The sequence below is a fragment of the Anopheles coluzzii genome, chromosome 2, assembly GCF_943734685.1.
Source record: "Anopheles coluzzii chromosome 2, AcolN3, whole genome shotgun sequence".
Lineage (NCBI taxonomy): Eukaryota > Metazoa > Arthropoda > Insecta > Diptera > Culicidae > Anopheles > Anopheles coluzzii.
In genome coordinates, this window is record NC_064670.1 from 92,665,743 (window position 1) to 92,682,524 (window position 16,782).

Here is a 16,782-nt window from a genome sequence, read left to right on the forward strand (position 1 = left end):
ATTTGCGATCATCGTTACTTCTGCTGCTCCTTCAGCTCCCACTTCTGCGCACGCACAGACACACAGTTGCCGTCGTCATCCTCCTCCTATATTTTATTTTTTTGCTTAAATCCTTCCCATCATCAACGGGTGTCATGACGAGGATGACGACTCGGCGCGGCTCTGTCCCTGTCGTCGATCGTCTTCCCTCTCGACCAACGATCACGACCGTCGATGAGACACCACGGCAGCCTTCAAGCCCATCCCCATTCCGCCCCAACCAGGCACCCGCTCACGCTCACCATCCTTCCATTCCCCCCCCCCCCCCCCCAACACACGCGGCCCAAAACCGATCGGGCCCCGGGTGGTAAGATTCGGTTCCTTCTCCCTCCAAGCGCAGTAGGGTAGTTGCGCGTTCGGTAGTAGCGCGGCAGGCAGGCAGTAGTCGGTACCGTTTACTCGCCATCATCGTCGTCGTCATCGTTGCTGTTGTTGTTGTTGTTACTGTCGTTTTCGTTGCTGTGTTTCTCCTCCCTTGTAAATCCATCTTGTCGAGAGCTTCTTAACCGATCGCGCACGTACTAGCACACATCTTTTTCATTCGTTTTCATTTTTCTTCGCCCCATCCCGCTCATTCTTACCGCACGGCCACGGGGTGGTGGGTTCTTTTGCCGTGACTTTCTTCGCCGCACGCCGGCTTATAAAAACGCGGCCCCTGGGAACCAACAGATCAGTCACAGACGTACCCTCTCTGCCTACGGTGGTTGGTTTAGCGTAACATCAGTATTGGTCAGTTTTTCGCGGTTGAAACAACCGAGTTTCGCATACACAACAACAACAACAACAACGCAACAACATGTTCCGAGTGGTGAGTTTTCCGTTCCCGTTGGATCGCTGCTTTCATGGTCGGCTCAGGGGGAAGAGTCATCATTCTGCGTCGGGCATTCTGGTGGCGGTGTGTAAGCAACAAAAGGATATTCGCGCAAAAGGAGCATCTCGCTTTTGTTTCGTTTGGTTCAGTTAGATCTTGCTGTTGTGTGCTTGTCTGTGTGCGAGTGGAATTGGACATTGGAGACATTCGTGTGATCAGGAGCTGAACGTAGCCATGAGTGAACTCTTCTTCAAAAGAGCTGTGATGTGGAATATTTTTCGTTAAGCAATTAGTGATGGAGCTGATGTTTGCTTTATTGCAAATTGTTTATGACAGTTATTGGATCATTTATACCTGATACAGCTTGTGGTAAAGGAACCACTGTTTTAGAGAGTTTTAGTTCAGTAACTAACATCGTAGAAATTTAAACTGGATGGACATTTATGCCTCTCAGTATATCAATAGATGAGGCGCACAGCAATGAGCTAGTAAAGTGTTGAACTATACAGTTGCATTGCGATTCTCTATTAAACAAATTAGAAATAATTCCTCCGATGTACTTTCAAGTCGTTAGATATCATTATACCCGACACAAACATTATTTTGATTGCTAAGAACAAGAGCAATATGTTTGCTTAATTACCATGGTACGGCTTCAAATCTCATAAAATGCACGTTTGATGCAAAAAGGAGCAATACTATTCGCAATAATATTCGTTGACCACTTTGATTTAAGTAGAACTACATTGATACTTTGAAGAGAAAATGACTACAATTTTTGGTTCTGATCGTTTGCATCTCCGCGCATTTGACTAAAATGAACCGACGGCGAATGTCACATATGTCCATGATGTTCATAGCTTCAACAATATACAATTAGATCCTTGAAAGTTAATCAAATAGTTTCGAATCCAATTCGGAGATGCAAGTAAAAGTTTGTAGAAACTCTAAAATATCACTTAGCGAAATTGATGCGAAATTGATAGCAATTTTTCAGGATGTAAAAAAAAGTTTGGAAAACAAGCATTACTTTAACATTTTTAGAGTATCATCACTCATTTTAATATCAAAATTTAAACTCATTAAAATTTGGTTTTTAATTTTCCTATTCGTTTGAATTCAACATTTTTAATACAATGAAATCTGGCCATTAATTCAAGAATAATGAAAACCGACGTCTCAGTTACACTAATCAAGATTGTTGATTAGACACGAACGCTAGCTCCAAACGTTTCGTTTCTAACGTCTTGCCATCGTACAACGAAAAGCGCTGTACAATTTTCACGATCATAAGCAGCCTGACAATATCTCAGCATGCTATCGTTGTCATCGTTTATAAGCGCAACTAAACTCAACATACACACAGCAACACAACAGCAACACACAAAAAAACATGCAATCTTTCTCTCCATCTACCGTCCCCATATGCCACACGGTAAACAAATCTTGTTCAGGGGAACAGCAACAATGTTGTCGCGGGCAGTTACGGCGCCAACATCACCGTAAGTCATCACCTTGAACCAGACGCTCGCTCATTATCGCTGTCTTGTGCAATGGGTGGGCTGGATGCCCATGCATTGCATCTGGGCACGGAAGCAAAACGATTTCCACGACGACGATTTCCCTCCTTCCGTTTGGCTGTTTGTTTGGCAAAGCTTGCTTACATAAAATCAAACAAAACGTACATTAGCCCGTGTGTGTGTATGTGTAGGTGTACCCTTTGCCACCCAATTAAGTGGCAGCACCACAGAGCACCATCACCAAAAAAAAAACACACACACACACACACCAGCGTGGGAGAAAAACTAGTGCAACTGCATATTTCTCTCAACACAAAAGAAACGAATTTCCCAAACAATGGCGACGATGAGAGTGGTAGGAGCAACCAGAAGTAGTTGCACACCTACCCGTGCCACCCACCGGACCAAGCCGGCGAGATCTTGCTGTGAAACTGTGCCACGAATCTTCCCATGGCAGCGCAGTTGGCGTTAGAGCGTCACCGCGTTTGACCGTGCGCCATGTACTGCCCAAAATGCAATCAAGCGCCATCGCACGATTCATTCGCCCGGGGGTTGTAACAACTCTCCCTCTCCTTGCTTTGTTATTTGATAGTCAACGCGCACAGCAACATCGAATGCGCACGAAATTCTAGCCACCGTCCGATGCGAATAGCCCAATCTTGCCCAATCACACCAACCACCAGCCGGGGCAGCGATCAGTCAGATGTTGTTGTTTTTATGACACTTGTTTTTTCCGATCGCATGTTCATTCCTTAAATTAACCTCGCGCTTAAAACGACCAGCGACCTTCTAGTCCTGAGAAGATGCTATTTTTAATGCCTTCTCCTCCTCGAAACTCCTCGAAAGCGGCGTAAATTCGATCCGAGCTGAGGTTGTGTGTTGATGAATGGGCCAAACAAAACATCGATCAGTTGGATTTGTACAAAGGGGGGGGGGGGGGTCTGCTTTACAGCCACTAACACAAACACCACTACTAAGATCGATGATGGTTGACTCATCGATGAGGGCACATAAACGCACCTGTCTCGCGTTCGCGCCACCACGATAAGCAGTTGTCAATGAAACGTCGTCACTAATGATGATAGGTGAATGCTGGAAGGGGAAGGGAAGTAATCGGCTTCAATTACCCGCTATCAAAGCGGATGGCCACCACCGCAGTGTGTCGGATGTGTAGATGCAGGGCGATGATGGCTGCGATGATGATGCCAGCAATTATGCATACGAGCAGGAACAGAAGTCTAGCTAACACACAACATACGTCCACGACTCGATCGACCCCCGGTGGAATGATTAATCATCTCGAATCGAGTGGAAAAATGCATCACTTAAAAATGCATTGAAGTGATTGTTGAGTTTCCCGCGTGGAGATCTGTCTGTCTTGTCACGTGTATCGTGACGCCCTTGGCACATCAACAGGAAGGAAGATGTCTCGATCTTGATACGTGCACGATTTGTTTGTTTGCTGTTTGCAGCTCGCTTGTCCAAGCCGTTGGAATACTCAAGGACAGGGTGTGTTTGGTGTTAGGATGTTGTGTTACGTTGTTTTGTCCAAAAAACAGGAGTGTCCAATGAGCGGTGCTCGCGTGAAGCAAGGTGCGCGCAAACAGCCCCCAATCTAACGTGCCTTCTCTTCAATCCCGTTTTCCAGTTCGTCATTGCTGCCCTGGCCGCCGTTGCCGTCGCCCAGAACCCGGACGCCGATGCGCAGGTGCTGAGCTCGGACAGTGTCGTCAACCCGGACGGTTCGTACCAGTGGAACTACGAGACGAGCAACGGTATCCGCGCCCAGGAGCAGGGCGTCGGTGGCCAGTCGGCGCAGGGTTCCGCCTCGTGGACCGACCGTGACGGTACGCCCATCTCGCTGACGTACGTGGCCGACGAGAACGGCTACCAGCCGCAGGGTGACCATCTGCCGCGCGAAGGCCCCGTCCCGGCCCACGTGCTGAAGACGCTCGAGTTCATCCGCGCCAACCCGCCCAAGGACGACCCGAACTTCAACATCCAGGCGCTGGAGGCCGAAATCGCCAGACTGCAGGCTCTGCAGTAAGCAGCAGAACGGGCGAGCGGAGCAGTTGGGAAGTTGACGCAGCCGTCACTAAATCTTCATCAGTCATTGAGAGCAATAAGGGAAAGGGAAGAATGGTAGACAGTAAGCAAGCCAGCGTAGAGAAGAGAGCAAGTGCGACACGGGTGCGCACACACCAGCGTGTGCGGAGTATGAGATTTTAGGGTGAAAAATCACGTTTTCACCGTGACCTGTGCACATACTCACATGCAGCCAGCCGCTGCACGATGCAAACAACACAGCAAAGAACACACCATCAAGCCTTCCCGAAGAGCGAGAGTATTGCCGAAAGAAAACGTTATCGACAAAAGGGGAAAAAGGAGAGCAAAACGAGGTTAGAAGAAAGATTCTTACAACAAAAAAGTACACTTACTACACACACAGAGAAACACACTACACTAGAGAGTAAAGGAAAGGAAAATGGCAACAGCATCCCCGGAAAAAGAAACATAAGAACAACCCACGTACACGGAAGGCAAAGCCACTAACTAAGCGAACCATCAGACGTAGGACAGCAGGCAAGGCGTCCACCTCTTTTTTTGTTTTCAATTCTCTTCAACCACACTACACTTACTGCGAAGCTGTAATACTTTTGTACATAATTTTGACTAGTTCATTTACAAACGTCTGTGAAAAAATACGAACCATTTTGTTGTGTTTCTTTTACTACGGGGTACTGGGTTTATTTTTAGGAGAACGTTCACCTCTGAAGAAAGTAAATTCAAGCAATGTGTGTCCACAAAATAGCGCGCAAACGGTGCGCCGACTATGCTGCAAAATGCCACAACCCTTCACGATCACGATTGGTGTGGTCGTGGTAATGCCAGTCTGGCTGCGTTGCTGTTGCTCAACATCTCCAGTTTAAGGCTAGAGGTCACTTTCCTCCTTCTTTTTCTTGGCAGCAATCCGAACAGAAGCAACCCAAACGTCTAACATACGAGAGCATCAAACGCATCCCACCTAGCAGTGTCGTACGTGCAGTGTGAAGCAAACACGACCAACAGAAACGCAATGATCAAACCTTAACGCCCGTTCCCGTTGGCGGAATCTGCTGCAAACAGATCGAAACGAGTGAAAGAAAACGGAGCAAAAAGATCACATCATAAAATACAGCAACCACAACCACAACGCGACGACAGGGAAAACGGCGGCTCGTTTTGATAGAGAATGTTTTGCATGCCAAACACATCTCCGCCGACGGTCGATCGCGATCGTTTGATTAGCGGGTTTGAGCTGGGTACAGAAGAAGGCAAACAAATACACGCGGAGCAGAGCAAAGATCAAATGCCCCGCGATCGTCGAGCGATCGTGGCAGACGATCCAAATGAAAGGGAAATGCAGAAGAAGAGGAAAAGCAATCACAGTGCGCGAAAGATAGCATCGAGATGACATAACTCATCCTCCCCTTTCCTGTCCGTCACTAGGTCGTCTTTGAGCGACGATCATATTTCAGGGTACTGTCGGCATGGGTCGAAGGGAAAAGCTTTCCCGGCATTATGCATTCGTCATCGTCATCGGTCAACCGTATGAGGCGCACCCGGAGGCTGGCGTGGTTGATGAGAACGCCCTTTCGATTACTAATGGTCGCGGTAATGCGGGGGATCTAGTGGATTGATGGATGGGTTGTGCTGTATAAAAGCTTTAGAAAGGAAAAATGCTGTACCATGCGACAACTACATGAGAGATATCTTTGTTTTCATGACAAAATTTTGAATGATTCTGTGAAAGTTCTTATCAACGTTCATGGTAGGCTTGAGCTTGATGTCCTAAGCGCCCGCTTAGTTTGCCGAATTATCGATCCTCATCTGAGATTTGTATTTACTTACATAAATACTTCATTACTTACTGGCTATAACTACTGTTGGTTTTACATATTGCGGGTAATCTAATTCTAAACAATTTTGCAGATTTAGAATATCATCTGGATCGCACTCCAGGACCAGGATCCTCTAGTACTCAGGACATACTATGTCATTGCAGGATAAGACCAACATTCTTTTAAGTGTTGGGCACTGGTTATCAGCAGTATCCAATTCCAGTTCCAATTGATATTCTAAAAGCAATTCCAATTTCAAAGCAAATCTGGAACCGATTCCGGAATTGAATGTAGAACCGATTCCAACATCGATATATGGGCCGTTGCTGGAATTGAGTCTGGGGACGATACCCGCAACCATCCTGAACCCGTTTTTGAATCGAATCTGCAATAGAATCTGCAGTTATTGAAAACTACCGAAACGCGCAAAATAATCAATGCAAGCTTGACTGCGGGAAAGAAGACAAACAGAGAACGCATAGCAACTTATCGCTAAAAGTGCAGCGTGGGCAAAAAACGAGGAACGCACCCGGATTTTGGCTAGAACGTTTCAACTGTTCCAGAACTTGCCTAAAAACACTAAAAGCGCAGCATAGGCATATAATGACCAACACCTCATTCCGATACAATTTATAAATTGAACCTTTAATTGGGACAAAAGCACATTCCATAGCCCAATGTAAGGCTTCTAAACTACAACGTTTAAAGTAAGGCAAACCCCTTTTGGGTTTCTATGATCGCCTGGACGATCTAGTGTCGAAAAGTCCGTATAGAACATAGTGCTATTCTACCTCGATACATGTCAGCGAGACATTGACCTACCGCGATGATACACGATGTACAGTTCACATCACATTACATGGCGACCGTATCCAAAATCAAACGTACTAGATGGCGACCGTAACTATCATCGAACATACTACACGTTTACAATGGAATGCGTACCACTGCGGTCGTAGCAGTAATAGAATGCAATGTTACTACGACGATCCATTGGTAAGTTTTTACGTCCGTCCGTCCGTGGTAACTGAATTCCGTCCATGGTTCAAACCTCGTATGAATCGGCTCCCTAGCAATGACGGATAAATCGGCTGCGTGGTACAGCGCAATCCGTTTTAGATCAGCATAACCGCGAAGGATATTAAGTAAACAAAAATAATCAACGTTTACATATTACTCATGTGTAGAACGAATAAACAAAAACAAAAATGATAAACTCTCCCTCTGCAGAATGCACATGCCCCAATATATGCGTTACATAATTCATGGATGACGCCTAACATGAGATAATCGATTCATCAAGCTCTCACTACTGTGAGAAGTTTTATTCTCTCCTATTAGGTTCTCTTAGCTCCTCTCACCTATCGGACGCGTATCACATGCTCTTATCATACGAGAGGAAAGATGACGACCGCAGTGTGTATCCTTCCTCTCACTCCTTCCGCTTCCTTTGAGGGATGATGCGACCAATAGAAACGCTACTAGCGTGGACTAAAATGCAAAGTATCGTACCAGGAGCTCATCCAAATCAGGAAGCAGTTCTATCGATCCTTCTAAGCGATCCCGTTTATCGATTTGTCACGCTCTCACTACTGTGAGAAGATGTATAGCTCCTCTCACCTATCGGACGCTTATCACATGCTCTTATCATACGAGAGGAAAGATGACGACCGCAGTGTGTATCCTTCCTCTCACTCCTTCCGTTACCTTTGAGGGATGCTGTGACCAATCGAAGCGCTACTAGCGTGTACTAAAATTTCAAATCTGGTACCAGGAGAGCATCCAAATCAGAAGGCAGTTCTATCGATCCTTAGAATCGATCCCGTTTATCTATTTGTCTCGCTCTCACTAATGTGAGAAGATTTATAGACTACTCTCACCTATAAGGCGCTTATCACATTCTCTTATCATACGGGAGGAAAGATGACGACTGGAGTGTGCATCCTTCCTCTCACTTCATTGAGGATACTTATCATACGAGAGGAAAGGTAACGACCAAAGTGTGTATCCTTCCTCTCACTCCTTCCGCTACCTTTGAAGGATGCTGCGACCAATCGAAACGCTACTAGCGTGGACTAAAATTCAAAGTATCGTCTGAGGAGCTCATCCAAATCAGGAGGCAGTTCTATCGATCCTTCTAATTGATCGCGTTTATCCATTTGTCACGCTCTCACTAGTGTGAGAAGATTTATAGACTACTCTCACCTATAGGGCGCTTATCACATGCTCTTATCATACGGGAGGAAAGATGACGACCGGAGTAGGTATCCTTTCTCTCACTCCTTCCGCTACCTTTGAGGGATGCTGCGACCAATCGAAACGCTACCATTGTTCCTTACGGCTTCCCATTTGTAATCATGTCACAAAAAAACATTGAAAGGATGAGAGCAAATCGCTCACGTCCCGTTTTTTCTAAAAGAAGTATAGAGTGTCTGAGAGATACCGATAGGCCTAATAAAATACCCGCTGGCCTTTAAAGATCGTAAAAACGAATGCGGCTTCTACCTGAATAAACAGAGATTGATTTATAATCCTTCAATATTTTTAGCTTCATATTCTTTTTCTTAGGGTGAAAAAATATTACATCAACAAGAATTTAACTAACAAATGCACTATATTTTAAAACTGAAGAACCGTTCGAGCGGCGAAAAATAACGTTCAAATTCAAACTGGATTGTCATCCACGCGACCATCATCAGCCACAGATACATCGCTCTAGTACTCCGCGTGTTGTTGTTTTCTCCGCTCTCTGTCACAACAATGACCAAATCAGCTAATTTCGTGTCTGTTTGCCAAAAATCCTCTTATCGCATCGAGGATTAATGAAAGAAAAGTCCCCCGGAACGGATAGCTCCCCCCAGTGACGTCGGTAAAATGCCCTCCCGAACCGGTATCCTTACAGCGGTCCATCTGGCCAACATAGCGAAAACGCTCTCCGCTACCCGGCCATATGCCCTCAGCACGCTCTACCTGCAGTTCCATCCGCAGGTGGCCGCGAACGTAAGTTGTCCCCGGGCGCTCGGTCGCTTTGTGGCAAGTGTGTACCAATCGTCCGTAACGTGGCTCGGGTCCGAGGTGGACCTACGCATTGTGACCGGATCGCTGCGACCGAACGGGGGCAGCTTCGAGTCGTTTGCTAACCGTGCACGGCCCACGACGGCCGATTATCTCTTTTACGATTACGCACTGAGTTCGTCCGGGACCGGCGGTGAACGATGTCTTGCCGAACGGTATCCGGGTGTGAAGGTGGTGGAGCTGGATACACTCCCCGTGGACCGGGTCAGTCTCCCACCGGAACTGGACAAACAGCTGCAAACGTACCGCAATGTGGTACTCGGTGGTACGTTCGATCGAATTCACGCCGGTCATAAGGTGCTGCTTACGCAGGCGGTTTTGCTTGCGACGGAACGGGTGGTCGTTGGCGTTACGGACGGTGGAATGATTAAGAGTAAAAAGCTGCACGAACTCATACTGCCAGCCGCTCACCGGATAGAGCATGTGAAGGAGTTCCTGGAGGATGTCGATCCGTTTCTGCGGTACGAAGTGGTGCCCATACTTGATCCCTTCGGTCCAACGGCCACCGACCCGGACATGGATGTAAGTTGTTGAAGCAATTGGACTACAACAATCATAACTGGACTATTTCTTCTCATTCTCCTCCGCCCCTCAGCTTATCGTTGTCAGCACTGAGACGGCTCGCGGCGGCGCCAAAGTGAACGAGCTGCGCGCCCAGAACGGACTGAATCAGCTCGAAGTGCACACCATCGAGCTGCTGGACGACGAGAGCACCGTCGAGGATAAGGAGGATAAAATCAGCTCCAGCAACCAGCGGATGGATCTGCTCGGGACGCGACTACGGCCACGGCGACCCGCCCCGGCCCACATTCCCCCGAAACCGTACATTATCGGCATGATCGGAGGCATTGCGGCCGGTAAGAGCAAAATGCTCGAACGGTTCCGTGAGCTTGGCGCCGGTGTGGTGGACTGCGATAAGATCGGCCACCAGCTGTACGAACCGGGCGAGGAGTGTTACGAGCAGGTGGTGGCCACCTTCGGTCGGGAAATTCTAGCCCCGGACGGGAAGATTGATCGCCGAGCGCTCGGTGCCATCGTGTTCGCCGACCGGGCCAAGCTGGACCGACTGAACGAGATTATGTGGAAAGCGATCGCGAAGCGCGCGAACGAGGAAATTCGCACGCTGCACGAGCAGCACGGCAAGCAGGTGGTGGTGATGGAGGCCGCTGTAATGCTGCAAGCCGGATGGCACAAAAACTGCCACGAGGTGTGGTCGTGCATCGTGCCGCGAGAGGAAGCGATCCGGCGGTTGATGGAGCGCAATCAGTTCGAAGAGCGCGAGGCGGTACGGCGTGTCGATGCGCAACCATCGTCCAACGAGGAGATGGTGCAGCATTCGGACATCGTCTTCTGCACGCTGTGGAGCTACGAGTACTCGCAGCAGCAGGCCGAGAGGGCTTGGTCCATTCTGCAGCAGGAAATGAAACTGAAGCTTTAAAAGCGCTCTCAGGCACTAACTGATCGATTGAACGTACGAAGCTTGTGTTAACACGTTTGCTTTATAGTATAGACAGTGCAGGATTCGAAATTCTTTGTAAATGGGTTTTATGGGATAAGAATGCGTTAATAAACTAAATTCCAGTGAGTACAGCTACAACGGGACGCTCCATAGCGTTTTGCATGCGGGGCAGTTGGTCAACCGCCGAAGGTACTTCTTCATGCAGTCCTTGTGCAGAATCTGAGGGCAGGAAGCACATTTGACACCCTTGGGTGGAGAAAAAAGAAAGAATGAAATGTACAGGATAACGGAAGATTTGAAAAAAAAACAGGAGCATAATAAAACTTACATAGAATATTGTCACATTGCACAAGCAGCAGCGCGTTACAACGTCCGCATAGTTCCTGCTGATGTACTTTTCAAACTCCACCACCGCCTTCGGCCCCAGATAGCACTTATCGTCCAGCGTGAGAAAGTAGCCCAGCTGCTCCCACTCCTGGAGCAACTGTTCGGCCCGCGTCTTTGCCAACGGTTTCATCCCTTCGCTCGCGGTATCGTTCGTCAGATTGAGGCACGCGATCAGGGCCAGCGTGTGATCCTCGCTAAGCGCTAGCTCACGCAGCAGCACCCGGAAGAAGTGTAGCTCCGGTGCGGTGAACACGTTCTGCTGCAAATCGATCGGCGACTCCTGCAGACTGACGAACACGTAAAAGTCCATATCGGTGGGATCGTAGTGGACGAGCGCAATCTTCTGATCGAAGCGATAGATCCGCTCGTTGATGGCTTCTATCACGCTGGCCAGATCGGCTTCGCTTGGAATGCTGTGGCTGTCGTCGTCTGCAAAGTGAGATTATTGTGTGATGAAATATCGGTTCCAACGCGATCGAACCGGTACACGCCGGTACTTACGCTGGGCGCAGATGGCCACGTACATATTGAAGGCCTGGCTCGTACTCAGAGTGCCATGGTTAGAGCACGCCTGCAGAAACGCTCGATGCACATTCGTGTAGGACACGTTTTCGGACATGGTTTAAATTGGTCTTCAAAAAAACAATACTTCCACAAGCGGACGCCAGCAACCAGCACCGGGATTCGTGTTTGCCGCTCTTTCCGAAACTGAACTGCCCACAAGCAGTGTGGCCAGATTATTTTGGCGGTTTTCGGTAGCCGCATCAACATTTTATCGGTAGTTTTCGGTAGGTTAAAACTCGAAATTTAAAAGAAGTAAAAGCGAAAGAAGTGTCTACCAGGATGCGGGGGGGGGGGGGGGGTTAATGCGCAAAATAAAAGTTCCTGAGTTTCATAGTTCAATGATTAAAAAATTTGAGATTTTTTCCTTCAAACCCTAGATATATAAATACATCGGTATTTCTGGTCACTTTGCCCACAGGTCAAAGCGAGCTCTTTGGCGGCCACCGTCGCAAAACCGTCGCAAAACGTCACAACCGACGTCACAAGTACTGCAAACCGACGTCGCCAGCGCCTCGAAATCGTTGCGAGTTTCGCTCGCTGGCGACGTCGGTTTGCAGTACTTGTGACGTCGGTTTTGGCGTTTTGCGACGGTTTTGCGACGGTGACTGCCAAAAAGCTCGCCTGACCTGCGACCAGTGTGGCCAGATTACATTGGCAGATTTCGGCAGGAGCACTGTTGAGAACGCAACCATTAAAATTTAATCACCCAAGCGAAATTTTTCGGGGATAATGAACATAAACTCATGCCATCTCTTTCTATTCATCAGCTCTACTCTCTCACACGCATCGATGAACTTTTAGACATCTCTTTGTTCATTGTGCTATATTTGAAGGGTTTAAAACTAATAGATAACGATTCATGTTCATGAACTAGTAATGGTCAAATGGTAATGATGTAATATTTGCACCATGGTCGACATGAGTTCAATTCCATTTTTATTGTTTTCATTGATGATTTAAAGTTTTGATTTCTTTTTAAAACATGCAGCTCCAGTAACTTCCGACCTCTTTACTAATTGTTAGAAATGCGTGTTTAATAGTCAATCTATTATTTTTATTGTTTTATTTATTTCTTTTAATTCATTTAGTATCAGTACCCCTTCATACAACAAAACAAGCAAATAGCACGATCATGAATAATAATATGGTGGCGCAACTGGCAAAGTGATTCGAAGTAAAATTAGCGATGTGGTTGGTAGCATCAAGGATGAAGCATGAGCATGAATTGGAATATGAGGGAAGGGAATGAATCCGAATGTTCATTTCTATTTTTAGCTCTTTTTTGCATGGGTTCATCCTTCACGTGTGTTCACTATCCCCGAAAATGATCTGTATTTCGCTGGTCTTTTCGGGGATAATTCGTTAACGAATTATCCCCGAAAAGACCAGCGAAAACCAGCGTGGTCGGGAGCTTGGGCAATTATTTTAACGATTAATTTCTTTTTACCCTACTAGCAAAGTGAATGAAAAAGTTTGCGTCTTTTATAAATAATGTGTAGGGTTTGAAGCAAGATTGTGTGAAGCTATGAATTGAAATGTGCTTTTATTTGCAATAAAAGTGACAAAATATTTATAAACCAAGTTTGATGTGTTAAAGTTTTTCTTTTGATTCGGGTGCACCAAGTCCGTGTGAAGGGAAGCGCACAGCGCGCTAAGAAAGAAACGAGCGGGAGGGGGTTTCAGTCCAGCGCAGTGCAACTCGCAGGAAACAAATGGGGTACCAGTTCAGCGCAGCGCAAGCCGAATAACACGCAAAGGAAGGAAAAATGATGAGTATGAGGAAACAAAATGAAACAGCTTGAGCGAGCGTTCTTTTCAGTGAGAGCGGTAGCGTTCTATCCGCCACTTTTAATTTTTAGCCCAAAACAACGGACTTCGGATCCGATCTTGGGCCGGACCCCCACCGTGTGTTTCTACCCAAGTGCCACAAATCCACTAAACGACCACTAAACGGCTTCTAAACGACTCAAGTTCTCTACCTAAACGGAATATAGAAAGACTTCGTTTAGCAGACGGCAAACGACTCATGCATTCTAAAAATAGCAAAAAAGCTGGTGGCGCTCTCTGTTGGTGGGATACCCCAACCAGTTGAGCTTCATCGCTTGGAGGAGAGCTTTCTCATTTCCTCTGTACTGTTGTATGGTTTCGCATTGAAGTTATGCATCGCTAGAACTAGAACGGCGATACGATTGTTTAAATACTAAACTCCAACGGAAACCACCAGCACTGAAGCAAGTGAGATTTGAGTAATGGTCGTTGGTGTTGATACCCACGTATCTGACCACACGACCATTTATATAGATTTTTGCTCAGAAAGTTAGAAGGCTATATAGGTCATAATAAGAAGAAACTTGTCGAAACAAATTGCAAGAAAAGGATAGAAATATAATGATTAGTTTTAATACGCCATCTATTCATCAAACAATGAAGCTGTGGAGCTTTCATTTTTTTTATATGGATATTCAATTTTCCAGTCGTTTAAGCTTAATCTGTGGCGCTTGGGATTACATTTTAACGCATAAAATTTTGAATGCGAAACGCATGTAGCATTTCTCAAGTGCCCGGCAAACAAACGTTTATCAGCGCGATAAGGGCGGTGGCAACGCTGATCGGATGCTATTTTATCGGATCAGATTTATATGGGATTTGACAGATAACGTCGGACGTGCGATTTCGTCGTTTGACGTTATCTGTCAAATCCCATATAAAAATTTGACAGGCCGTCCGATAAAATCGTATGCGAAAAAGCGTTGCCACCACCCTAAGTAACAAATGAGGATAACGATCCTTGAAACAGCATCCCAAGCGCCACATATTAAGCTTAAACGACTGAAAAATCAAATATCTGTAATTTTCGGTACGATAAATGGAAAATCGGTAGTTTTAGGGCGGTCATCTGTGAATCGGTAGGCACATAAAAAATCGATAGGAATACAGATAAATCGGTATTTCTGGTCACTCTGCACACAAGAGCGCTGTCAAAGCAGCGAGCAAAATACCGAAAAATCATCGTCATCGTCGTCGCGCTTTGTTGCCGAAGCCCCTAAAAACAGACAAAACCGTTCCGCCGGGGGTTGTGCCGTAATTCTGCCTACAATTTCGTGAATATTGCATCCATCGTTCGACGGGAAACTCCACGACCCACTGCAGTTGCATCTGTGCCGAATTGTAGCTACAGAAATGGCGGTAAAAGCCATCAACGACGAGGGACACTTCCAGGCCGAGCTGTCGGCCGCTGGTGGTAAGCTGGTGGTGGTCGATTTCACAGCGACCTGGTGCGGCCCGTGCCGCAACATTGCACCGCTGTTCGAGCAGCTGCCGACCAAGTACCCGAAAGCCGTGTTCCTTAAGGTGGACGTAGACAAATGTGCCGAAACGGCCGCCACGCAGGGTGTTTCCGCGATGCCAACCTTCATCTTCTACCGTGCCAGGGTAAACAGTGCGGGAATCCGCCGGTGTCCCATGAGGCTGATTCGCTCATGTTTTGCTTTCCTTTCCTTTTGCAGACAAAGATCGACCGACTACAGGGTGCAGATATTAACGGGCTAGAGGCAAAGATACAGAAACACTACGCGGCCAGCGCAGACGAGTCCGGCGAGGACTATGGGCAGGGAATGGTATGGTCTTTGCGATTCGTTGTCCAAGCTCTACTAAATTACCCATTCTTTTCGCCATTTGCAGCTCGATCTGAACACCTTCATCCAGAAGAACCAGTGCGAGTGCCTAAACGAGGCGGACGACCACCCGTGGACGAATGCGCTCACCTCGTCCGGCGGCCACCTGGCGTCCGACTGTGACGAGCAGCTGATCATCTCGATCACGTTCAATCAGGTGGTGAAGCTGCACTCGCTGAAAATCAAGGCGCCGCCAACGCACGGGCCCAAGCACGTGAAGCTGTTCATCAACCAGCCACGCACGCTCGACTTCGACATGGCCGACTCGTACGTGTCGGTGCAGGACCTGGAGATCGACCCGAAGGACCTGGAGACGGGCAACCCGACCAAGCTGCGGTTCGTCAAGTTCCAGAACGTGCAGAACATACAGCTGTTCGTGAAGGACAATCAGTCGGGCGGCGAGACGACGATCATTGACCATCTGGCCTTCATCGGGCAGCCGATCGCGACGACGAAGATGGACGATTTCCAGCGCGTGGCCGGCAAGAAGGGTGAAAGTCACTGAGCACCGGGGGCAGACAGCGAAATGGGTGGCGCTCGCTCGTTCGATCGACGGGCGCAGATGTTGAGCAACGGATGGTGGTATCGATCGTCAGCAAAAACGTTGACGACTGACTTGTTTGCAATCCCTTTTTTCTCATGAATCGGAAGTATGATTTAATAATAAAAAAAAAAAAACAATAACACAAATCTTCCTTTCTTTTGTTTCTTCAATACGTACATCGTAATGAGTTGCACGGAAGGGATGATTCATCTACATTACTCGGAACAGTTTCAATTTTAGCCTGTCATGGCCAGCCAAATCCATTACCTAGTTGGACAAAACATCAAAGACACACTAAAAATGACCCAAGCGCAGATAACCAGAACTCATTCTACGCAACAATGCAACCTTTCCCCAACGTGACAATGAAAACGACCCCTATTGTCAATCATCTTCAGTATGACGGTCTTATGAAGTCTTATCAGATTTTCATCTCTGAAGTGTATTTAGCGTCCGCAAGCGTGTGTCCTTATGCATCGAGTCCACGAATATAATTATTAAATAATGAAGGATTCTTATCGTTGATGTATCTTCTTCACACGCGCATGTACAATATGCACCAATTGAATTGCTCGAGATGTTTTTAAGCCTAATCAAACCCTCACTTACATTACCGGTGCCCCGTCATCCATTCAAGGTCTCATAATTTCATTTCACATCCACTTAGAAGGCTTTCTGCGTGTGTGCCAAATGCGCACGGGAAATCAAATCCGCATCACCAACGCCATGCTTTCAATTAATAATTACCTCCACTCATATTGCTTGATTCCCACTCAAACTCATCGCTCTTGAGTAATATATTTCACCTCGACCTCAAACCTCTCAACC

General features: G+C 47.0%; 4 protein-coding genes across 5 annotated transcripts in view; 3 read left to right on the forward strand and 1 right to left on the reverse strand.

The window, feature by feature from the left end:
* The window catches only part of LOC120950992 (pupal cuticle protein Edg-78E-like), a 175,672-nt gene extending 170,597 nt beyond the window's left edge, over window positions 1-5,075 (forward strand). For both annotated transcript variants that reach the window (XM_040369444.2, XM_049605858.1), the window contains exons 2-3: window positions 808-847; window positions 4,019-5,075. In XM_040369444.2, coding sequence (XP_040225378.1) covers window positions 836-847; window positions 4,019-4,417 — 411 coding nt within the window. In that variant the 5' untranslated portion in view covers window positions 808-835 and the 3' untranslated portion in view covers window positions 4,418-5,075. The remainder of the gene's footprint in view (window positions 1-807; window positions 848-4,018) is intronic.
* Window positions 5,076-9,001: 3,926 nt separating this feature from the next.
* LOC120951029 (bifunctional coenzyme A synthase) lies at window positions 9,002-10,923 on the forward strand. The gene is made up of 2 exons (XM_040369506.2): window positions 9,002-9,848; window positions 9,922-10,923. The coding sequence occupies exons 1-2, from the start codon at window positions 9,126-9,128 to the stop codon at window positions 10,762-10,764; spliced, it is 1,566 nt and encodes a 521-aa protein (XP_040225440.2). The 5' UTR covers window positions 9,002-9,125; the 3' UTR covers window positions 10,765-10,923.
* Window positions 10,852-11,897, reverse strand: LOC120951030 (non-structural maintenance of chromosomes element 1 homolog). Its single transcript, XM_040369507.2, has 3 exons — window positions 11,674-11,897; window positions 11,114-11,601; window positions 10,852-11,031 (listed from the first exon to the last, which is right to left on the reverse strand). Exons 1-3 carry the CDS (start codon window positions 11,789-11,791, stop codon window positions 10,918-10,920), a joined length of 720 nt encoding a protein of 239 aa, XP_040225441.2. The 5' UTR covers window positions 11,792-11,897; the 3' UTR covers window positions 10,852-10,917.
* Window positions 11,898-14,702: 2,805 nt separating this feature from the next.
* Window positions 14,703-16,161, forward strand: LOC120951251 (thioredoxin-like protein 1). The gene is made up of 3 exons (XM_040369845.2): window positions 14,703-15,168; window positions 15,243-15,353; window positions 15,418-16,161. The coding sequence occupies exons 1-3, from the start codon at window positions 14,917-14,919 to the stop codon at window positions 15,913-15,915; spliced, it is 861 nt and encodes a 286-aa protein (XP_040225779.2). The 5' UTR covers window positions 14,703-14,916; the 3' UTR covers window positions 15,916-16,161.
* The last annotated feature ends 621 nt before the right edge of the window (window positions 16,162-16,782 follow it).